This window comes from Carassius auratus, unplaced genomic scaffold (assembly GCF_003368295.1).
Source record: "Carassius auratus strain Wakin unplaced genomic scaffold, ASM336829v1 scaf_tig00215912, whole genome shotgun sequence".
Lineage (NCBI taxonomy): Eukaryota > Metazoa > Chordata > Actinopteri > Cypriniformes > Cyprinidae > Carassius > Carassius auratus.
Window position 1 is genome coordinate 240,603 of NW_020528306.1, and position 25,622 is coordinate 266,224.

Genomic DNA, 25,622 nt, shown 5'->3' on the forward strand with positions numbered 1-25,622 from the left:
CTCTAGTTATACAGCTCCTTACATCTTTCCTTTCTAGGTTCGTCAGGTTCTTTTAACCTCCCAAACTCGGGGGACTTGTTCATGAGCATGCAGAATCTGAATGGGGATTCTTACCAAGGGGCACAAGTCGGAGCCAATGTGCACTCACAGGTAGGCGCTATGCACAGGAACTGGGGCTGTGAACCAGAGCAGACCTGTCAGCTAGCCTACCATCCACATTAAAAACTCAACTCCCTCCCCCTCAACATATAGAAAGTGATACAGATTCAATTACCCCCTCAACAATTAGTTGAACTATAGTCATGGAAGATTAATGATTACTATAGTCTGGACATGGATGATTCCTTCACATTTCCTAAATGGACCCCCAACTAAATTAACAAATCACCACCCATACGAGGCCTGTCTGACTAGAGACTCATTATTTACAGTATTATGCTAGTATGTTGATCCTGGAGCAGACCCCGTTTTGTAGTTGATGTTGTGAATGCATTTGGCTCTGACTTAAGCTCTTGGGTTGGTATTGGTTGTATGGTACTGTTCTTTCCTCCAAACCTCTATATCATTTTCTGTCCCCTTTTCATCATGATAATCCCAATTTTCACATGTTCACATAAGCTCATTTCATTCTCATGTTAAAAGACACCATTTGAAGGAGAGAGACAAAGAGTTAATGTGTACTGAACACTTCTCAGATTCTCAATATCTGCTCATTTGCTGATAATGTGTTCTTAGATACCGTAATCTCCTCCAACTGCTGTCATGTGTGAATATTATTGTGCTTTGTAGTAAATTCCAAATGAAAACTATTCCATTCCTTATTTCTATGTTTTTGTGTTTAGAGCCTGGAATTAGAGCTATCATTGTCAGAAAGCAATAGAGAGGGAAAACGCATATATTATCCTAAATATTGCATTACACCACATACTATATGTATGCCTAACTTCATTCAGCTGCATATTCCGTTTTAGTATGATTAATTTAGTAAACCGCAAAGCCATCAGATGTTTTTATAAACACCATTGCCTTTGTCTGTTGTCACCATACATCACTGCATTGATCTTTGTGTGTGTTTCTGTAATGCAGAATGTTGACAAGTTTGACTTCCTGTTGTGTCCTCTGCAGGTGGATACCCTGCGCCATGTTATCAGTCAGACGGCAGGATACAATGATGCCCTGGGGGGGAATCTCATGTATAGTCCACATAGCTTGAATGTAAGTACAAGTGCCACAGAAATAAGCAATAATGAACATACTACACCCATCCTAACATTATAGAGATAGTCTATAACCCTATAAGCCTTTTTGAATGAAAATCGTTATATACTCCCATTCAAAAGTTTAAGGTCTGTACGTTTTTTTTTGTTTTTTTTTTCTTTAAGAAGTCTATTCTGCTCACTGAGGCCAATTTATTTGATCAAAATATATTCATGTCGTGAAATATGTGATTCGATCTAGGGAAACCCAACAAATGGTGAAATTTACCTTTTTAGGTTTTGATACCATATGAAAGCTGAGTTAAAGCCCTTTCCAAAAATATTCTGCATCATTACACAAACAGACTAACGTCACCCTGAAGAAGTTTTCCATTGTTTATCATGATGGGCGTAGTCTCTGAACTTTTGATCACCACTTGTATGTTTGGATAGCACGAGTAGTTTAACCTGCAGTTAGAAAAGCGAACGCAGCACACGTGTGCATATAACAGACTGTCATCGGACTCCTCCTCTTCATCCGATCCTTCATCTCTGGATGAGAAATAGTCCATTATAACATATTTTAGGGCACTGATATCACCACGATTGAGCAGACTGAGACGAGCAAGATCGTCTAAGTGAGCAGCTTCAGACTGCGTTGTTTTCTTGCGCTCCAACATCTCACGATATTAAAAACTAAATAAATTAAACTTGGCGTGACGTAGTTTACACCGGACTGGTGGGAAATGTGCATTGATACACCTTTATTATATATGTTAGATGATTTATTTTAATAGGTTAACTGTTTTTGTGGTGTAAAGAGAAAACACCCCCGCAGCCTGTTCTTAACATGAGAGAAAGACAGTCTTTTCTACTTGTTGCAATAAATTGCAATTATTCTGCACTAAACAAGGGAATTCTGCCAATATATTTTGAGTGATGATAGACAAAATGTTATAGATTATAATATAGTATAAACCATGACATTTTTTTCAGGGTTCTCTGACAGATATACAGTTAAAAAAACTACATATTTAGACATTCTCACACTTTTGATCAATTTAATGGGTTCTTGTTGAATAAAATTATTTATTTTTTTATTTTTTTGTTAAGAATGTGTTTTATTTAACTAAATGATATGCCATAGGCACATAAACACCAAAATTTTTGGTTGGCATTTACTAAGAAATGATGTTGTGAAAATCTGCAAAGTGCAAATACAGTTATTAGAACATAAATCAGAAGGACCTGAGTCAGACAGCAAGAAACCACCATAAATCCAAACTCCACGACAAACAGAGTGATGATTCAGAAGATGACAGGAGTATCTATCCTATAATATGCTTAAAGTGGAAAATGTTACTTTTTTTTTTTTTTAAGAGGGAATAAATGCTTTGCTCAGTAAAAGCTCAAGCAGCTCAAGTCTTTGGGAGTGGTGAGGAAAATGAGATTCAGAAATATATTAAGTCAGTTTGTTCCCTTTGTAAACAGTTCCTATTACAGTAACCTATAAAATGAAAAGACTTACTAGCACATAGTGCCTCTGTTTGCCTGTTTTGCAATGCTTCAAAGAATTTGCAATATCCTTATCAACTTTATGAAATATGAAAGTATGATTGCCTGCAGCCATCTGTAGGCATGAATTTTATCTTCCTTGATGAGGTTTGATATTACTATTTGTTTCAGTCATACACTCCATAATCACCATCAGAGTAAAGATTCATTTATTTGATGGGGTGGGTGGGGGGGGGGGGGGTAAAAACAGACATACTGTATATCTTCCTTAAGCTAAACACAGGTTTAGATGTTATAACTGTTACCTTGTTTGTCAGAGAATTGTTTATAATTATAAACTTAGATGTATTAACCTTATAAATAAAAAAAGGGGCTGAATGACAAGACTCTGGTGATGAGCTGATAAAATAGGAACATGTAATTGTAGTTTATGAAAGACAATTGATCATTTTCTGCATTTGCAATATTATAAAATAATCCAGTAAAATGTGTTTTGAAGATTATTACATATCCATGATACAAAACAGCTTATTTATCACTCCAAATGGTCCTTGTACATTATCAAAAAAGACAAATGAGCCTTCCAAAAGCAAAACAAATCACTTTCTATTGGGAAACAGATGCAATCTGATGTAGGAATAATTTGCAGTGAGGTAATTAATAGAGCAGAGCTGTCATATGTGTACTTTCTGATGACTGTTAGAGCTCCATTTGCATGAATTAACTCTCACAAAGCACACAACAATAAATGTCAGAAGTCAAAACGTATGCCGTTTTTTCACAGCAGTGGGGCCCAAACGTGTGGCTAATGCTGAGACTGGTGTGTGTGTGTGTGTGTGTTTGGAAGCCTTTGTGGCCTGTAGCTGTGCAGATGAAGTGTCAGTCTCTCGCAGGCTCAAACGCCACACTTTCACACTCTCTCACTCTCTCACTCTGGTCCACTGCTCAAGTCAGAACTCACTCTATCATTACAACAAGTGTGTGTGTGTGTGTGTGTGTGTGTGTGTCTGTGTGTGTGTGTGGGTGGGTGTGTCAGGCTGAATGAGAGTGATCTATGTCATCAGGGTACAGCAGACTTCCTCATAATGCTCGAGTTTCAGCATCAGTCCAGACATTGTAGCTGGAAGAGACTAGCACAGTCTATTTATTGACCTGTTCCAGGAACTCTAAATCAGCAAAATCCTAATTCCCCCACTGAACAGTCCCTTTTCACACACACACATATGCACAGGCACAAACATCTCCCCATGATTTTGTATAAAACATAGACAGATTGTTTTGATAACCAAATATCTCATTAGCAAATCAGCATATGGCAGCACTTCTCAACTAGTTTTGCTTCAGGATCCAGATTTTACATGAAGTGACAATTCCATGAAATTCAATCAATTCCATTGATTGTACAAACAAAGTTTGTACTAAAATGTGACCCTGGACCATCTTAAGTCGCTGGGGTATATTTGTAGCAATAGCAAAAAATACAATGTATGGGTCAAAATTATTGATTTTTCTTTTATGTGAAAAATCATTAGGGTAAGATCATGTTCCATTAAGATATTTAGCAAAGTTCGTACTGTAAATATATAAAAACTTCATTTTTTTATTAGAAATATGCATTGCTAAGAACTCATTTGGACAACTTTAAAGGCGTTTTTCCTCATTCTTTAGATGTTTTTGCACCCTCAGATTCCGGATATTCAAATAGTTATATCTCGGCCAAATATTGTTCTATCCTAACAAACTATATATCAGTGGAAAGCTTATTTATATATAAATCTTGCTCTTTTATTTATTTTATTTTTTTATTGACACTGAAGACTGGTTTTGTGGTCCAGGGTCACAAATGCCATTAAACATATTATTATTATTATTATTATTATTATTATTATTATTATTATTATTATTATTATTATTATTATTATTATTATTATTTAAGCCAATGATTTACAGTATTAATTATTATTATTATTATTATTATTATTATTATTATTCAAGCCAATGATTTACAGTATTAATTATTATTATTATTATTATTATTATTATTATTATTATTATTATTATATTAATTTATTATATTAAAATCGTTTGTTTGTTTATGAAGCCAGTGATTAACTATTTTCATTATTTATTGAAATCTGATTAGACATTTATTTATTTATTCACTGATTGATTGATGCAAATGATTGACTGTTTATTATTATTATTACTTTATTATGTTAAGCAATAATTCACCATATTTATTTTGTATTTATTTTATTTGACTAATTATTGAGCCAGTGATCCACCACATTTTGTTTGTGGCTTTTGAGAACGAGGGTATTTCCTCAGGCTGGCACATGCCTAATTTGACAAACTTCTAAAAAAATATATAATTTCAAGTTTTTTTTTTTTTTTTTTTTTTTTTTGTGGTTCATGATCCTTAACCATTTGTTGTGGTGATATGAAGAGTGAGCAGTAAACTCTGGTGGGGGATTGAATGAGGAAAGATATCCAGCTAAAGCTATTCTTCAATGAGTGCCGGGAGGGCTCATGCGTCAGGGTGGAGGAAAGGCCTGCACCGTCACTTCCAATCAGCATCCTTCCAGATTTCCGCCTCCCCGGCCTTCCTCCCCTTGACTGACATCAAAATATGGAGCGACAAGCTGTCGGCCCACCGCTGAAATCTGATTAGACATTGATTTCAGCAATCGTTCCCATTGGCCACAACGTTTATGCGAATTTGTTTTCTGAGAGCGAGGGAAGCAGGGACCGAGAGTGGGAGGTTTAGCGTGGCAAGCCGATGTGGGTTTAGCATGGCAAGATGTCCATCGGCATGTCAGACAGTAGATCAGAGGAGACACTCTCTCTTATTAATTTCTTAATGCATTAATATGCACATCCATGCAAGCTTCACTCCCATGTACACACCACAATTAGGGCACACACTTAAGCATGTGCAAGCAGACAGATAAACACCTGTACTTCCTGCCACACATGCTTCTGTGATTTTTTGAAAACTAAGAAAGATTATCTGTATTATTTTACATAACAAAATTCTTTAATGCTATATTAAATATGAACAGATAAATATTAATCTGATAATAATAATAAAAATTATTTTTATTATTAGTATTATTATTATTATTAACAAACATGCAATGTATTCCTGCGATCAATATATTATGCTGATCTGAAGCTTAGTAAATATTGGTGCTCAGTTATTAATAATACTATTCATAATATGAATATTGAAAGGTTTTTGGTGTTTTATATATATATATATATATATATATATATATATATATATATATATATATATATATATATATATATATATATATATATATATATATATATATATACTCTTTGAGTATAAAGTTAATTAAGTATCAGTTAAATATTTATTTATGTATTTATTTAACTTTTTTATGATTCTCTGTAACATTATACATGTCTTTACTGTAATTATTATTATTATTATTATTATTATTATTATTATTATTATTAAGTTTCCATAAAAATGTTAAGCACCAAAAAGTGTTTTCAACATTCATTGAATTATGGCGCATAAACTCAAAATAAAGAGCATGAGAGACTTATCTCTCTTTCTCTCTCTCTCTCTCTCTCTCTCTCTCTCTTTCTCTCTCTCTCTCTCTCTCTCTCTCTCTCTCTCTCTCTCTCTCTCAAAAAAAAACCCCCATCATAATAATAAAAAATAAAAACTTAATTATTCAAAACGTTTGCCCACCAGTGTTTGTATATATAAAAGTGTATTTCTTTTTTTCCACTGAAAACTTTTTTTTCCTGCTGTGTTTTCAGGGTAATGGGGGATGGCAGGCTGCTACGACTCCATCCTCTGTGATCTCCCCTGCAGAAGGCCCTGGTAGTGTGCACTCTGATACCTCGAACTGATCTCCTCATTGACATGGATCCTTCCCAAGCTGTGGACAACCAATCACAGAATTACAAATCCACAGACTGACCAATCAGAGACACAGAATAAACTCTTAACGCTCATCCAGAAACATCATCATGGAATCATCCACAGTACCCTTCCACAGCGTTTTGGAAGCTGGATATTTCCTAGCCGTAACATCAGTCCACTGCAGTTTTTACTAACAATCTCTCCTCCGATCATATTAAACAATTATGGTTTGTTTCTTTTATCATTTGAAGTGTGCAAACTCAAAATGTATGTTTAAAAATTAGTGTTTTTTTTTTTTTCTTTTTTCTTGAGTTTATTACTGGTCATAACCCTCTCCATTGTGCTAACTAACTGTCAGCAAAGCTTTAGGAATACATCTGGTACTGTACTTACAAAGTATATTCATATGATGCTAACCGATGCATTTAACAGGGCTAAATGCTACAGAAGGCAGCTTGGGGGATTAATTGCTGATATTTTTTTAGTTTTATTAATATCTCAACTAGCAATGACTAAAACAAGACCACCTATAGCAGGCAATCCACTCCATTTTGGGGGGTGATTTTTTGAAATACCTGGCAATTAATGTCTTAAAAAAACACACAAAACGTAATTAATATACAGTCCACTACAATTATTGAAGGTAAGTGTAGAAGATGGGAAAAGGAAATATGGGTCATCTTGTTGGACGCTCTTCTGGCAATTTTCCATTCAAAAACTTTCCGCTTTATTACCTCATTGAAAAACATAGAAAACCAATAGATTTAAAACATTTCTTTAGCTTATAGCGCTCTCACTGACTACCTCTCAACAAAAATCACCACCACCGTTTTTGTCTTTTACTTTCTGTCATTCTTTTTTGTGTCTTTTTAAAATACATTTTATACTTTTGTTAGATTCGGTTCCATCTTGTATGAAATTTGCTCTCTCTGACTCTCTCTTGCGCTTTATGTAATCTAATGTATATTTTAACCTTCTAAGAAAACTTAGTTGCTTTGTTGCAACTTTTAAACAGAAAAAAAAAAACAATATTAATAATATGAATAAAACAGAGAGTATGGAGAGCACAGTGGCTGGTGGAGGGGAATTTTGTGCTGGAACAGGGAGGGGGAAATACGATCATAAAATTAACAGCAAACAGTTAAACTGTTGTAAATACTGAAGAACATTTTGAATGTTGCTCATCTTGTTACTAATTCATGCAAAAAAGACATAAAAAAATTATAAACAAAAACCCATGATGAAAAAAGAAGAAAGGAAGAAAACCTGTAATGTATAGAGGTTTCAGTATTCAGAATTGTACATTACAAAACCCTGTGTGACAGGGTTCTAACTGTCCTTCTCTTCTCTTTTTTTTCACTTTTTTTTGTATCGTATGTGATTCTGAAACTAAAAAAAAAAAAAAAAAACAGTCATACAAAATTTATTTGTGGCAGTGGTTCTAATGTATTAAAGATGTTTCATTTTTCTTTCTAACCAGACTACACCCTGGACTGAAAAGTCTTCCTTGTGGTAGTTATGTGTAATTTCGATGAATAAAATGTTTTCCTTTCATTGACAGTCTGTTTTGATATTGCCTTAGGTACACTTGAGGATATTATAATACTAATAAAAATATTTTTTAATGAATGTAAATGGATTAAACATGACATTTTATTAGTTTTAGCAAAGGCATAGTTGTATTATTATGAGAACAACTGTCCTTCTGTTATATGCATATACATGTGTATCCAGAGTCTTGTTCATTTGCATGAATACCTCTTCATGCCAATTTCAACAAAGTGAGAGATTTATTCTCCAGCGTGCATGTATCAAATCAAGCACACACGCCGAACTAAACACAACACCCTATTTTGCTAACGCATAAGTGCTTGTGTCACATTACTTAGACAATCATACGCCAATATCTTAAATGCATTAGTACACGTCTATGCAAGCCACACATGCGCATGACAGAGCCTCTAAGAAGAATTGACAGTCCCCTCATAGAACGCATGGTTTTCCCCGCAGGCTTGTTCTCTGTCAAAGAGAAAGAGAGGGATTTTAGCGTAGTGAGGGCTGCTGGGGCCAAATGAATTATTTGGTTTGATAGGGATCCATGGAACAGCTTGTGAGAAGCTACTCCATGTGGCATGGCGACGTGTGACAAGATTGCATTAATAGCACTAATTGTTGCCCGAGCCCTTTGACAAATGCAGCTAAATTAATAGCTTTCTTTAATTGGCCTGTTTGTGAATTCGCCTAAATCCCTGATTCTGTTTTATTTTTATTTTTATTTTTTTGTTTTTGTTTTTATAAATAAACATGATGTGATCTTTAGACAATGAGTCCAGCTTAAGCTTCTTATAAGAGTCTGGCGATGTAGAGCACTGATAAAGGCAAGCTCTATTCAAAACACAAGGAGAAATTCTCAGAAATGGAACATATGCACGACAATTTAAAAATAATAAATAATAGCAAGAGTTCAGTGTGATAGTGCTGAGGCCTAGAAGTTGGTATGCATTTTATAGTTTATGCAGCCAATGAACTGCACAATTCTGCTAACAACAATCAATAGAAAAAATGCATGAACATCTATTCTAAACAACATTTTTGTAGATGGGTAAACCATTTTATATCTAAAGGATTATTTTTTCTTGACTATGCAAGACTTCCAGTGATAACTTCTACAATAACTTCTAGTTATTTTAAGCTGGTATCTGTTAACATGTTTTTAATTTATAATCGTAATCATATATTGCTGTTCTTCTTCTAGTTATTTACTTATAGTGGCTAATGATTCGTAAATTGAGAACGCATGAGAATACAGATTATTATGGCATTTTAAGGCTGTCAGTTGATTAAAACAATTAATCATCTCATTAATTATATTAACGTGAATTATATCGAACCTGCTGCAATATTTTTTTTTTCTTTCCAAGTGTGCATTCTGAATAATAAAAATCTTTTCATACTACAGTAAGTCTATAGTGCTCCTCTTCTGAAAGGTTTTTCACTTATTTCATACCTGTTGAGTTACCATTTAAAATGAATTGGACTGATAGACTGGATTTGCTTGTGTTTTGGTGTTTTTATTCCAGACTAAAATAGAAGAATGAATGCCATACCCACCTTTAACAATGTAAAATATGTTTAACTAATCTTAACCAGTAACACTGATTGCCATAGTATAATTACTTTGAACGACAATTTACAAAAAAAATTCTGTATGGTGTGTGTCAAACTAAATTGTGGGTGGTTAGCAAGTAACCTACTGTAACTGCACACTAAAGTAGAGAAAGTGTTTAGTAAATTCAGCCCTGAGAGTCTGGATTGGTTTAGAAGTAAATGGAGCAAAATTGCTATAATAACATGCAACGATAAAACATGCATGCCAGATAATAGAGCAAATTGTGCACTGCATATACTGACTTTGCCCAGACAAATCCTAGTATTAGCTGACAAAAGATAAAACCATTACCAAGCTCTAGGTAAGGTCATGCACTACAGTTAAAGTGTCACTTTTAACCTAAAGTAGTGCTTTCTTAGACCAGCTAGTATATGCACCAGGAGTTTCTTAGCACTTTCTTTTCTGACTAATGACCTGATTGACTTTGCAAGAAGAGAAAGTACTAATGGTTCAAAGGGAAGAATGTATTAGATGTCTAATGCCTGGAAGACATGGGACTAATCATTATGCCAGGAGAAATTGCATCCTCTTTTTGATCATTTTACCACCTAAATTACCATAAATTGTTTTCTGATCTTCTATGTACATGTTTCAATAGCTTGCCAAACCATCTGCAAAATATCAGTCCCAGATTCAAGACATCATCATCTTTCTTTATTGTTGTCTTTTTTGTTTGCTTTTTTTGTTTGTTTTTTACTTGGATGGCCGAGACAGAGGCACAGCGATAAACAGTTTGACCTTCAGATCATGTTGCAGGTAAACCTATTTAGCATTGCCTCAGTCAACTGCTCCCGGTGGTCAGTGCCCCTAGTAATTAAAGGGGCAGCGCAAATCATATACAGACCTTGAATAATGAAAGCCAATTTAAACAATTCCCCCTCTGATCCTACTAGAATGATTTAGCTGCCAATGTGAGACTTTTGTTGCAATGGTGTTTTTGTTTATTAATGTAATGTGGGCACTGAGAGGGGTTTGACTGCTAAGAGAGGGGTTGTGTGTCTTTTTGCACTCATTTCAAGGAACTGACTGAAAGCTAATTGTTATGAAAGTCTGTTTCTGCCTTAAAAGACTAAAAATAAAAAGTAATCATGACTTCCAATTCCAAATCCAATCTTTAAATTCATATTTTGACATTTCTAATTTGTTGTGTACTTTTGGATTTATAATTTATGATGTGATTTTATAACAAACATTGTGACTCTAAATCTAGAATGGAAATTGTGTTAATCATTTCTCTCCTACTGTGTAGTATATTTTAGTGAAATGACTTCTTGAACTAGAAAAAATATATATATGTAAGGTGAGACTTCATTTAGTTCATTGGAAATTCAATGGATCTATTGCCCTTAGCCGTTCTAAAATCACTGTAAACCACAGCTTCACAGGGCTTATTGCTTTTATGAAATGTTTACTACATGTACAGTACATGACAAGGTTTCATAAAATACAAACAGGAACAAAAATGTAAATTATTTTTGATAAAAAAAATCATTCTTCCGTCAAGCAATGTAGTTTTCATCAGAATGTTTATCAGACACAACAAAAACCCACTGATTTAGAGGCTAAGTGATATTCATGGAATACGGAGTATTTTACAAAGTACTACTTATGAAATACATATCAATACTCATGTTATACAAAGTAAATTTTGCATTAATGCAGTCTGAACCAGGGAAACATTACAGTGCCACTTACGGAGAGTGTTCATCTTCACCCTTGTTGCAATTTTGAGAACCGTGATGAAAGTTGTCCTGTCTGAAATATGCTGTCAAAAAAGTTAAGATGCTATTAAAACGGCTGCCAAGTCAAAGACATCAGTTTTTGTTCCTGCCCAGATTCAGCCAAGATTCACACTTCATGACAACTGAATGTGAGACTTCATTGTGTAAGAATCCCGAGTTGTCAGTATCCAATATGCACTGTCTGTGCATCTATCTTCCTAACCATCTTCCGTCTCTCCTCCAAATACTCGGCTGCAAAGGTGAAGACTTAATTGAACCTGGTTCGGAGGTGACTGCAGAAGCCGGCCACACTTGCAGCAATTAACTGAAATGTCAGGCGCTTATAATTCGAGTTATTCTGTCTGTCTATGGTGGAAAGGGCTTCCTCCATGGGTCATTGGCTAACAATTTAAAATGGAAATTGACATCCATTTATTCCCATTTTCGCTGCAGACTCCTCCAAAATGAACTGTGCCTTTTAACCCAAGCAAGGAGAGGGAAAATCAGCTCTCAATAGCCTTTTTTTATTTATTTAACTTTGTGCTATTCTGAATAATGGGTAATGCAGAAGAACATCATAATCGTCTGGTCCTCCATAACTGGCTAAATGTGTTTAAATCAGCAGAATCAACTAAGAGACCTTTAATGTAAGGGAAGTAACATTTGTTAAAAACAATGTCTATTAGGATTGTCTCTAAGGTTCATTAAAAACAACATTTTCCCCCTGTAAAACTTTGCACGAAAAGCATGCATCATTAAATATGGAAATCCAGAATTTTATTAGCAATCTGCTACATCTGAGCTGACGCCAATGAAATTAAAAGAAGATATCATTTATTAAGCTAGAGTTCATATTCTGTTAAATATGAAATGTAATTTTCTTCTCGTATTGATTAATTGCCTGCTGGTGCATTGTTCAAAGACCCATGTAACATTTCAGCAAAAGGACATTGTTTATTCATTAAAATTTTAAACCATCCTTTTTTGCTTAATGCTCTTCAGCTAGAAATGAAATGGTTGTGATTTAAAACTATGAATTAATAAATACATTTGCAAGTGTAAAAAAGAAAAAGCAAACCTCCTATTTTTCATTAGAGGGCTTTAATATTTCACTTACTCCACTAATGCCATTTTTTCTCATTTGCTTCTCTCTCTTTCACAAACCCACACATATTTAATCAGTCAGTGGTTTATTTTTTCTTCTTCTTTTTTTCAAATGGTCAGCCCTCTGATATTCAAGTCTCGGCAGATCGAGCGAATATCGGACAAATGCAGATTCTCCTCTCATAAGATTTCATTGACATTTTAAAAAATTTCAACAGCAATATCACACACACACCAGCCAGACTTCCCACATGCCCACACGTAAGTATTCCATGCACAATTTTCCACAATTTACCCAGCAGAATAAAGAAGGGGGAGGGCGAACAGAGTGGAGATGTGTTGATTGGTACTTGTTAAAGTATGATGTATGGCCCTCTCGGAGAGTACAGCTATCTGGAAGTCATTACCGTGGTCTCTCTTATTCTCCAACCAAAGTGAACTCTACATTTAAAAGGAGAATGTCCAGCCCTTTAATATCTGAATATAAATGGAGTGGTTATTTTAGAATGAGTGTGTGATTTATTACAGATACTTTGTCAAATTAAGTATACTTTGGGGTTGGGAGTTCGACTGAGCTCTGAAGTTTGCCGCTGTGGTTCAATTCACACTTTGCTCACAGTTGTAGGATGTCACTGTTTGATTAATGTGATGGAGGACATCCGGGCAGGTGGATAAGAAGGATAGGTTATGATCCCTGAGTTTCTGTCATGGTGGAATGTCTAATATGACCATGCTTGGGGTGGTGTGTGCAAAGCTTCTATCCCCATTCATAGCAATTACATGGAAATAGTTCAAATTGTAAAATGTCAAAGTGAAAATGATGTAAATGACAGCATAATATTTTTTACTTGTTTCTAAAAAGGTATAATTCAATGGCGACATTCCTCTGGCCTTGGTTACGTTGTTGATAAATAAAGATTCAGCTGATTTTTTTTTTTTTTTTTTTTTTTTTTTGCCATTCATTGCATAAAAATAAAGATTGCAAGACAAATAGTTCCGAAACATTTGTTAATGCCCATGCAATTAAAACCTTTAAGCTCTGAAACCACCACATGGTGTTTTCTTCACACTTGTGCAAATAGCTGGACTAATTATCACACGTCACAGTCCTCCCTTCTCTAAACACAACATTTTCAACAAAACCCTTCAACAACAATACATCCAGTATCTCTCACCTTCAGCCTTGAGCTATATTACTGAACATGCTATAAGGATGTAACTGTTTGTGAGGGAGGCAGGGCAATAGCTGGGGTTTGTGGGGCCCTGGTGCAGGTTTACCAGTGGGCCCTGTTTGAAATACTCTCATTTGTATGTTTGTTCTGATTATTTGTTTGCACTATTAACACAATGTTTAATTTATTTCAAGTTTGTAGGTGTCCAGGTACAGAAAACGAATAATTAAATGTAAAATAGCACTGCATAGTTTTCAGTATAAAAAAATTATATATGTACATGTATATATATATATATATATATATATATATATATATATATATATATATATATATATATATATATATATATATAATAGATGATTAATATATGATGATAGATAGATGATAGAGAGTAGATGACTACATTTTCATATTGCTTCATGGCTTCATATGGTGTCCATATGCAGTCACATAATGAGAAAAAAAAAAAAAAAACATTATCATTATATAATTTTCACAACAAAACATGGTACTTATGGTACAGGGTTGATGTCAACATAACTGCAAAAATTGCAGGCTTAAATTTTGCTGAGGTCTCAAAGCTTGGCTTTGAAAGACTTGGATCTTTTATGTTGCTTTGTTAGTGATTGTTCTTTTTAAGCTTGATGGGCCCAGTCACTATGAACAACTAAATAGTCTACGTAAAGATTAAAACATACTCTTTTTGTCTTCCACAGAAAAACAAACAAAACAAACAAACAACAAAAAGAAAAACATTACAGCAAACACTGTGGAACAACATGAGGAAGAGTAAGTATCTTTCTATCAGTTTTTTCTTACTTAAAGAAGGACCTTGACCCAGGAGGCAATGTTGTGTTTTTTTACAGTTTGGCACGTTTTCATATTTTGTAATAAAGAGATATTTGTGGTTGGATTGGTATATTTGCTTTCCAAATTCCCCTCAAGCTTAATTTATATTTCATATTTTGTGTTTCGCGTGGAATTAACAGCTGTGATTTGTTTTTGCCATCTGTAAGCGATTACTTGGACTTTATTTGGCTTTGTAACAATGGCATGTTTTTGTCTTTGCATCTCTCTCGACAGGCGAAGCAGATCTCTGACAGGTGCTGAGGCTTTTGCTCAGGAGACTTGGAGAGTTGAGTTACTACTGCATTATTCAGCTGAGCTTGGATAAACAAACAGTGCTTCTCCGCGACACCGTGTAATACAGGCCCCTGTGCTAGATTCTGTACTCACAATTTTCATTTTCAACAATAATAACAATAATAATAATAGTAATAATAATATAAATAATAACTACATTCTGTATATCTCTTCCGAATATTACTGAATGTCCTTCTCCTCACCCCTGCCTTTTCCTATTGCTTCCTAGTTTCTCTTGATTTGGTCACTCTTCACCCAATTCATTGTTTTTATTTATTTATATATATATATATTTTTTTTTTTGGTTTGTTTGTTTGTTTGTTTTCAGATCCGATCTCTAGGACTGAGTGTCCACACTGTCAATTTGCAGGTGTTTAAATCTAATAATGGAAAGCTCAATAAGTGCATGAGACAACATACAGCACTGCATTTTACATATTCACATCCATCAACCTCATTTTTCAATTTGTAAGTATATTTCCAGTGAAATAGCCATGGGTTCAATAAACATAATTTTTACGTTCAAAATAATTTGAATAACTGAACACAGACTGGTACATTTTTTTAATACACCGTTTTGGGAAACTCCTGGTTTATAAGAGGAATCCTATTGAATAACTAGCTGTCTATTTCAGATGCGACCACACTTTTGTTATGTGTTTTCAATTAACAGAGCTGTCGTCTAGTTGCTCCCGTCTCTTTTGTGGTTCACAGGTGACTCACAGCTGTGATTTTCACTGTTTAATTTAGCTGTTGGTTAATTAAGGTAATACAATTAAATGGACTTGTCTTGTCAACTGTGACAAGACTTTTTTTAGCATTATAGATGTTGCCATCTTTGAAGTTTACTTTTAGTCACTGTCACTGTGGTTACAGATGATATTTACTATTAGCAGAGGAACAGAAAAGGAAATTGACATCAGTTATGGACTGTTCACACAGAACACATTTTTGCTTTCCAAATACACTTCTTTCCATTGTTTTTCTATGTAATCATCTTTATATAAATTTCTCGTGAAATTACTACAAAGATGTTTCAAAGATGGCTGCCGACCGCTTTGGAAGCTGAAGGTCACTATTATGGTAAGGGAATTACATTTCCGACACACGCTTGAGATGTTTGGCCAGTCAATTGACCGATCATAGCACACTGAGCTTTTTTGGAAGGAGGGGCTTTGTAGAAATTGACAGGTTTTGGAAAGACTGGGCATAGAGGAGCTACAGTAATGTTCAGTATATGAAAAATGTGTTTTCGGAACATGCTAAAGCCAAGTTCACACAAAAAATGTAGAAAAAAATTTCAGAACAGATCTCACGAAACCATTTCAAATAAACAACTCCTGTTTCACTTGTTGTTGAGCATCATTCCCAATCAACTTCTCACGTGTGTTTGACAAAACGTGGTTTGGGGGCATTGTAGAGTTGTTGGTTGACAGAGTTTCTGGCAGCTCATGTAGTGTGTGACCTCTTGTTGTGGGTCATTTACATAGTGTCATGTAGTGTGATCACCACAACGATTAAATTTTACACCCAATACAAAAAATAATGATCTTTGAAGCATCATATGATCCCTTTAATGAAATAAATAAGTGAATAAATAAATAATCTGTGTGAACGGCCTCATACTTTTACATCGATCTATTTGAATGTTTAAGCTACTCTGTGAATGGGACAGTTTGAGAGTCAAACCTGTTATCTGGTAGTTTAGCCTCTCTCTCTTGTTTCATCTTTCAACTTCCTTGTTATTCTCTCTTACATTCCTCTCCGTAGTCATCAGGTAGCAATTTCACCTCCTTCTTATACCATCACAGTGATATTTGTCCTTTTCAGCCGCTCATTTGTTCCCTCTCTCTCTTTCTTCGGTGACCTTCTCTTTTTCCTCTTCCTTCGTTCTGCCTTTCTCCTTCTACCTGACTTCCTCGCTTACAGAGTGCTGGTCTAGTTTTCACTATAATAACTTAACACTTCAGAACGCATTAGTCCACGTCCCCACAACAAGGCAGTATGACCTACGAAGTCAAAGAGCACACTCTTCCGTTTGCGTGTAGTAGCTATTCATCAAGACAGCCAGAGGCTTGCTATGATTCAGCCCAGAATAAATCCGGATGAGAGTTTGCAACAGTGACCTGTAGCTGCAGTTCCTCTGCAAATGTCACATGAAGCTGCTGACATGCAAACCACAAAGCTGAGCATATATGTGGAATGTAGTTGTTTTCAGATCATTTTAATTTCTTGTGAATATAGAAACAAAACAAGCAACAAAGTTATTGTCTACTAAAACCGTATTAGGCACTTTAAGTGAATACAGTTTTCAACAATTTGTAGAGCATCAAAAGCACAAAAGGTTTTTCTAAATGGTATAAATACTAAAAAAATAACATTATTTTAAATTGTGTAAACCATTAAATGGCATAATTTGAACCCTTTCTGGAGAAAATATATATATATATATATAAATATATATATATATATTACAACAAATGTTTAAATTCCATTCAGTCATGTAACCTTAATTATTGTAAGAAAAATTGTCAAACATATATTTATACTCAGGATATATTCAAATAAATTCAAATGCTGTCACTTCTTCAAAAAGAATGTATAGTTTCCAAAAAATGTTTGCAACACAACTGATTTTAGTATTGATAATACTAAGAAAAGTTTCTTGAAGGATCATGTGACACTGAAGACTGGATTCCTTGCTGCTGAAAATTCAGTTATGCTATCATAGAAATAAATTACATTTAAAAATATCTTAAAAATAGAGAACAGTTATTTACATTTTACAAATATGTTTCACAACCTAACTTTATTGACCAAATAAAAACAGCCTTGGTGAGCATAAGACACTTAAATAAAAAAAAAATATAATAATAATAATAAAACATCTTACCAACCTCAAACCTTTGAATGATAGTTTGTTTCATAATTACATAATGACAAAAATCAGAATTAAAAACAAATAGGTTTACAATCAACATTCTCTTAAGCACATTCTATCATGACAATTGACAGGAAAAAAAAAATATATATAAGAGTTTCAGGGCCTGGTTAAATACAACATGTGGTTTACTTCATGGGATTATGTAAAATAATTGGCTCTTTTTCAAATGGACATCCAATATTGGCAAGGTGTACAAAGGCGAGTGTCAGAGCTGAATAATTATTTTGGAATACTGAATGTATGACAGAGAGAGAATACGATAATAAGGAGAAGCAAAAGAGAGACACATAGAGAAGCATCCAAGGCTCAGCTCTTTCTACTGCAGCTGCTGCCGAACCCTGAGGAAGTCATTGCAGGACCTGTGACCTCACTGGTGCAGCCCCTCCGACAGGCCAGCCACTGGCATGATGTCATACTTCACATGTCAGGCCTCATCAGAGCTCTTCTGGCCATTGGAGAAAATCGAGCAGCGCGGCACAAACCAGGAGGACGCCACTATGACAAAGACAATGTGTTAATATCAAACACGCAGCAGCTGACAACAGCAGCTTTACACTGGCCCCGAGACACAATGTGTCAGAGTCTAAACACAGTGTGATACAAAGTGCTGAGATTTAATCAAGTAATTTTCTGATAGATAGCGCATGCATTGTTGGTAAAGGTGTATGACATTCAAGGTGAGATTGATCAAAATAAACCTCTATTTCAGTATGAGAATATCAAAATATTAAACATAATGTGAAACATTACATGAATAGTTTAGCCAAAAATGGAAAACTGATGAAAATGTGTTCACTTTTAGGCCATTAATGATGAAGAGGAGTCTGCTTCTTTATTTGCTCAGCAGTGGATCCTTTGCAGTGAATGGGTGCCATCAGATAAAAATACACAAGTAATTCACATGACTCCAGTCCATCAGTTGCTGCATGTTTGTAATAAACAAATCCACAATAAGGGCATTTTAACTGTAAACCTTCACTTTTGTCCAAAATTCAATGTTTCTTCAGAGTAATAGTCCATGCCTTGTTGTCCTCCCACATCAAAATCCAGTAACATATTTGTTCAGAACCATTTTGGTTAATTATGGATTTATTTATTCATATACTGTATTTACTTACAAACACACAGCTTTTAACTTCAAAAGACAATAACTGATGGACTGCAATCGTGTGGATTACTTGTGGACTATTATGTTTCTATCAGCTGTTTCATTCTGATGACACCCAATCACTTCAGAGGATGCACTTGTGAGCAAGTTATTTAATGCTATCCCTTAGGCATGTAAAAAAAAGAAAGAAAGAAAAAAAGAAAAACCCGTCCTGGATTATTATTTATGCAGCTAACATGTCGCAGTTCCTATAAAAGGTTATATTGCTCAGTACTAGTGGGAGAAGTCTCAACTCCTACAAAACATTCACTGACTCACTTCACTGACCACCTCTCTCTCTCCTTTTTATACTCCATCTTGCTTTCTCCCTCCAAATCCTCTCCTATTTGATCTGATACACATGTCTACATGTGACTGCCAGGCTCCCAAGGGTAATGGAGAGGGGTCCGGGGTCTGCCAGCCCTGAATTGAATATTTAAACTCATTTGTAGTCAGTGTCACTACCCCTGCATGTGCAGCAGTGCAGAGAAGCAGGAAAACCCCAGAAAACCTTCAGTTTCAGTTTAGAGGATCATACTCCACAACACACACGCACACACTCACACACACACACACACGCACGCACACACACGTTTGTTTTTTATGAAAAGTGGGGACCTCCCATAGGCGTAATGTTTTTTTATACTGTACAAACTGTATATTCCATGGCCATTCACCAACCCTACACCTAACCCTAACCCTCACAGGAAACTTTGTGCATTTTTACTTTCTCAAAAAAACTCATTCTGTATGGTTTATAAGTGTTTTGAAAAATGGGGACATGGGTTATGTCCTCATAAGTCACCCTCTCCTTGTAATACCTGTGTCGTACCCATGTCATTATACAGAGTTGTGTCCTGATATGTCACAAAACAAGAGCACACACACTCACAAACAAAAACACTGTTTTGCCTGTGTAGTGTCTTGCAACACTACACTGGGGAATTTATTTTTGTAAAATAATATTTCACTCAGGAATTTCCAGTAAGCCAGTAGTATCTTGAAATGACTAAATATGTCTGTCTAAGGCCCATTATTCAGCTACTTCTTTACTTACTTTCCTACAATTTGAGGAAAATATTCTTGACTAAATACAGTGTAAAATGTTTTCACAGCATCTGTGGTCTGCTATTAATGAAACACAAAAAAGAAGTCATATTTAACCTGAAGTATGAATGCACTTGTCCATTTTCACATGCATTGTGTTTGTGTGTGTGTGTGTGTGTGTGTGTTTAAGTTTTGGGATTTTGGTCTATTTTGCTTCAACTTTTGTTTTTCATACTAGTGGAACCTTCACCTGTGATTAGAAATTAGAACAGCAAATGAGCCAATCTAAAAAAAAAAAAAATATATATATATATATATATATATATATATATATATATATATATATATATATATATATATATATATATATATATATAGTACAGACCAAACGTTTGGACACACCTTCTCATTCAAAGAGTTTTTTATTTTATTTTCATGACCATGAAAATTGTAGAGTCACACTGAAGGCATCAAAACTATGAATTAACACATGTGGAATTATATGGAATTATATCAAAAAAGTGTGAAACAACTGAAAATATGTCATATTGTAGATTCAAAGTAGCCACCTTTTGCTTGGCATTCTCTTGATGAGCTTCAATATAATACAGAATACTTTCTCCCTACTTCTATGGTCTGTTAAAATGCATGATCCTGTGTTCATGCATTGCAGATGTGCATATTTGTGTGTGTGTCTGCTTGTGTAAAAACATGGGTGTATGTGTGTGTTGCCCAGGTCTCAGGAGGGCTGCTTTGCACTCAGTCTGCTTCCTTGCGGCGACTGAGACTTCAGGTTGTAAAGGCTCCAGGATCAGGTTGCCTCTGTTGCGATTGTCACTTGCATGGATTTGGCTAATTCATCTTGCTAATGGCAGGTGGCTAAGTTGAGCGCTATTATGTTTTTTTTTTTTTTTTACCTTCTTTTTTCTCATAACACTGTACAGCATAAGCCTGTTCCCTCATGTTTTTCCACTGATATGAGACATTTTGCACTATTTATCTTATAAATAACCATTTTAAGCAACCCAAGCAATAATTTTCTACAGTCTTTGAAAGCTGTTTGTGTGTGTAACCTCCAATAATGCTCAAATCATACTTAAAGAGGTTTCTTTATTTATGTTTATTTTTATTTTATTTCTTTATTTTTACCTAGACACTTCTGCATGAAATTATGAAAATAAAAAATTCATGAGTTACAGCTTTGGCAGGATGTTAGCTTGATTTTGAGATGCAGCTAAATCCATTTCTTTTAAGCTGTGCTCCCTGAAGACTCTACTTGAATTAAAATGTTAGTCTAAAAAATAAAATAAATAATAAAAATAAAAAATCTTACCCCAAAGAAAAGAAAGAAGAAAAAATTATATCACTTGATTCTCCTTGACAGTAATGAGAATAAATGGAGAGCAAATGGAGCCTTTTGCTTTATTCTCCTGCTTCTCATCCAGAGATATTTCTCCTGACAAAACGGTTACACTTTATTTCAATAGTTTACTTTATACATTCCACTCACTATAGATAATTTTGCAACTACATGTCAGCCAACTATTATTAGAGTATTAGTAGACTATTAGGCTAGAGTTAGTACATATTCATTAACCTTTCTCAAACAAATAATTCACACACACACACACACACACACACACACAAATATATAACCCTAATGATTTTAGTAAATCAAAACGTATATAGTAATTAGTGTACTGACTGGTTTTGTGTGTGTTTCTATACTATATAAAAAAAGTAAGTAAACAAATTATGTTACCACATATTTTGTTAACTTAAAATTGATGTTTAATATTTAGGGTAATTGTTGAATTGCATTATTGCTGCTTCTAAAAGACTTCTAAAAAACAATTATGTGTATTATGTAAAAGCAAAGCCAGGATTGTTTTTTTAAATACATGTATTCTTGAAATGATCTTATTGTCCGGCAATGAAATATTGAAAATAAATAAATCAAAATCTCCTAATTTTAAGTTAGTTCACTAAAAAAAAAAAAAAAAAAAAAAACATTACTTTACTTATTCATGCAATTTGAAGTTTTTGAAAATTCACCCTCTTTCTTAATAATAACAAAAGGTGAAGCTGACCACTCTTTTCTCCTCTCCACTATGGCTCCCTGACAGAGGAACAAATCTAAGATGGCTGATGATAAAGTATTGTGGTTTGAGAAGGTAGGCTGCAAGTGCCAGGACTTCATTTGTGTCAGGCGCTCCATGATGGTAATGAATTTCTGTGGTGAACCTGAGACTGAGAGAAACAGAGTCTGATGAGTGGTAGAGTACGTGCAAGCGGTACCAGTCAATCCCTGCAATCCCTTTCAGATTTTATCTGCACAGTCCTGTCATTCCCTATCATTGCCATACCACATACTTGTGTCATGCTTACAAAGGATCACTTTCATTTTTGCTTTTTCCAGCTTGGCCAATAATCATCTACCTTGCCAAATCCCTCTTGAACTTACTTTTTAGACAAAGCATGTGTGATCGAAAGACTTTAAAAGGTCTATAAGAAAAGAGACTGGCTCTTTTATCCATCTCATAAAACCCTTTTGATTCCTAATGTTGATGGAGCATATCTGGTTACTTAGGTGGAATCGGAGCAGCGGAGGAGGCTTAATTGCTCCCAGTGAGTGCAGACAGAGTACTTGATTAGACCCCGGACTGCTTCTCATGTTCTTCATTTGTGCGGCGACGACCTTCTGCAGCGATGGGCTCAAGTAAGAGGTCACTCAGTGAGGTACTCCACTGGGAATAGGCCCCTGCTTAAAAAAAAGTACCCACATGCTTAAATCCACTTATAGACTACATTTCTGGCTTTATTTTGCTCAATGTACAATACAGACAATACTACACAAAAGCGATTTTTACTGCTAAGAGTTAAGACTTTAATATTTAAAAGAATATTTCAACCAAAAATGATTATTTGCTGAGACATCTGAGATGTAGATGAGATTATTTCTTCCTCAGAATATATTTGGAGAAGTTTAGCATTACTTAGCATAAGCATATATGTATTGTCTGAATCAGGAGAGTAACATGATCTACTGGTGAGCAAGAGATGTAATGCTAAGTTTCTCTAAATCTGTTCAGATAAAGAAACAAACTCCTCTTGGATGGCCTGGGGTGAGTAAAATTGAAGCATTTGTGTGTGTGCTCTTGTTTTGTGACATATAAGGACACGACTCCGTACAATGACATGGGTACGACACAGGTATTACAAGAAGAGGGTGACTTATGAGGACATAACCCATGTCCCCATTTATCAAAATGCTTATAAACCATACAGAATGAGTTTTTTTGAGAAAGTCAAAATGCACAAAGTTTCATGTGAGGGTTAGGGTTTGGTGCAGGGTTGGTGAAGGGTGATAGAATATACAGTTTGTACAGTATAAAAACCATTACGCGTATGGCATTTCCCCACTTTTCAAAAAAAACAAATGTGTGTGTGTGTTTAAGTTTTGGGTTTATGACTCATTTAATCAGCTGTAAAAAAAAAAAAATAGTGCTGAATGTTTTGATCTACTAAAAAGAAACGTCTCGTTAGAAAGGTGTTTTTTTTTTTCAGTAAATTTTGAGAATTTGCAGTGCCAATTAATGAGCAGTTAATGCACCAGGAAACTATTTCTGAATTCGAAATAGCATACAGTACTACTATTAATATTTCGGACACATTTTTATACTCTTTCCAAATACATCCTCTTTACGTTATTTTATTATACTACACTGGTCCAAATGATGAACAATTAAAAATTTTGGTATCGTTTTAATCTTTTCTCAGTTTCCAAAACCTTCTCAGGAACATGCATTTTATTTTAAATATATTTTAATATGTTAAAAAAATATATTCTTTTGCATCGCAGCCACTCAACTCACGTCTACAGATGTTGAAAATGTAAGACACCATTGTCAGAAATAACAGAAGATCTCCATAAAGAAAACATCTGATTTGCCCTCACGAAGATGCTCTACATGTATCTTTAAATGCATCTTCTATTCAAATAAGATCGTTCCAGTACTATGTGTGGTCCCCGTAACAGACACCAAAGGACAAATCAGGGACATCCATCATGAAAGGCGAAATTAGATATAGAGGAATCTTTACATTCACGACACGGCAGCATGATGAATTCCCAAATAAACATGAAAATTAATTCTCAATCAACAGAACATTAATGTACTAGCCAATTACTAATCAAAGTCCACGTGTATAGAAAGTATCTTCATTCATTCCAGCACAGGAGCTCGTTTTCTCTCACTCTCTCACAGAAGTAATAGCACATCCCATCCCCCTCTTCAGTGGAGCGACAGATCATCTTAGAGTGCTGGGCTGAGGAGAGGAGAAATATGAACGGCATAGTGGGTCAAACTAGCAGCCCCTCATTAAGGATAGATGGCATCGGCTGCAGGAGGTTAATGGCCTCACGTCCCCCAGCTGACTGAGAGAGAGAGAATAAGAGAGGGAGAGTGAACGGTTTTAACTGAATCCACATTACCCCCTGTGAATACTTCAAAAAGGCACACTGGAGTCAGATAATCTAATGCAAATCTTAAATATAAGATGCCATTGTACCATGGGACAAGCCAATCAAAATCTGAATTTAGTGGCTCACTAATTCTTGAGACATGAGATAAATCTGGATCGAGGAGTGAAAAAAAGTTAATGTATTATTCTTTGAATTAACCTGTTCAACATCCTGAGATATTCACCTATGCTTGAGTTCAAGCTCCTGTTTCTCTCAAAACGTGTTTTTCTATATCTGTCACTTATCATGAGTCACTGTCGGATACTAAAATATTGTGTTAAATATTTATTTGAAATATTAACTAATCTAGCATGATCTTCACTAAATGAATACACTACAGGACGGTTTCCAACTCACGTTCAGCTCTATTGAATACACTGAATTCAAGTCAGAAAATCTGAAAGCGTTGACAAAACAAGCCATTTTGTAACAGTAGCCATTTTGTTTGTCTGTGTCTGGACATGGCTTACTTAACCTTTAACATATATAAAAAAAATAAATGAAATTTTTACACTCATTAGATAAAGTTCTTGATGGTAGTGCATCACCACATAGATGTTTTTTGTCCAAAAAACATGTTTTTTGTTAGCAAAAATTGTTAGCAACTCATGCTTCACTGCCATGACATAAATTAAGGTGCCTGTGCTCTCTCTCTCTCTTTCTCTCTCTCTCTCTCAAAAAAAAATAAATAAATAAATAAATAAATAAAAAAAGGTACAAAGCTGTCACCTTTTCTAAAGGTACAATTTTGTACCTTTTAGGTATTGATAAGTACACTTTAGGTACACATATGGAACTTTAAGGTACCATTATGGAACTTTTAGGTACAAAGGTGCACCTTTTGAAAATGTTCTGTACAGTGTGGTTTAAAAAAGGCCATTCAACTTCCTGATTCAATAGAAACCATGCCAAAGAAATGCACAAAAAGAAAACCTATCTAATCTGGTAAAACTCTTAAAAACTATTGGTGATACATCCTGCACTCATCAGTGTACAGATGTTTTTGTCCAATAAAATGCTCCCCTGCCAGAA

General features: G+C 34.8%; 1 protein-coding gene across 9 annotated transcripts in view; it reads left to right on the forward strand.

The window, feature by feature from the left end:
- LOC113096321 (pre-B-cell leukemia transcription factor 3-like) overlaps nucleotides 1-8,175 on the forward strand; it is an 84,421-nt gene extending 76,246 nt beyond the window's left edge. For 5 of the 9 annotated variants that reach the window (XM_026261669.1, XM_026261666.1, XM_026261667.1 and 2 more), the window contains 2 exons: nucleotides 1,126-1,215; nucleotides 6,510-8,175. In XM_026261669.1, the coding sequence (XP_026117454.1) occupies nucleotides 1,126-1,172 (47 nt within the window). In that variant the 3' untranslated portion in view covers nucleotides 1,173-1,215; nucleotides 6,510-8,175. Of the gene's footprint in view, nucleotides 1-37; nucleotides 151-1,125; nucleotides 1,216-6,509 lie in introns of all 9 variants that reach the window. The other 4 variants (XM_026261662.1, XM_026261664.1, XM_026261663.1 and 1 more) reach the window with 1 other exon arrangement.
- Nucleotides 8,176-25,622: the final 17,447 nt, after the last annotated feature.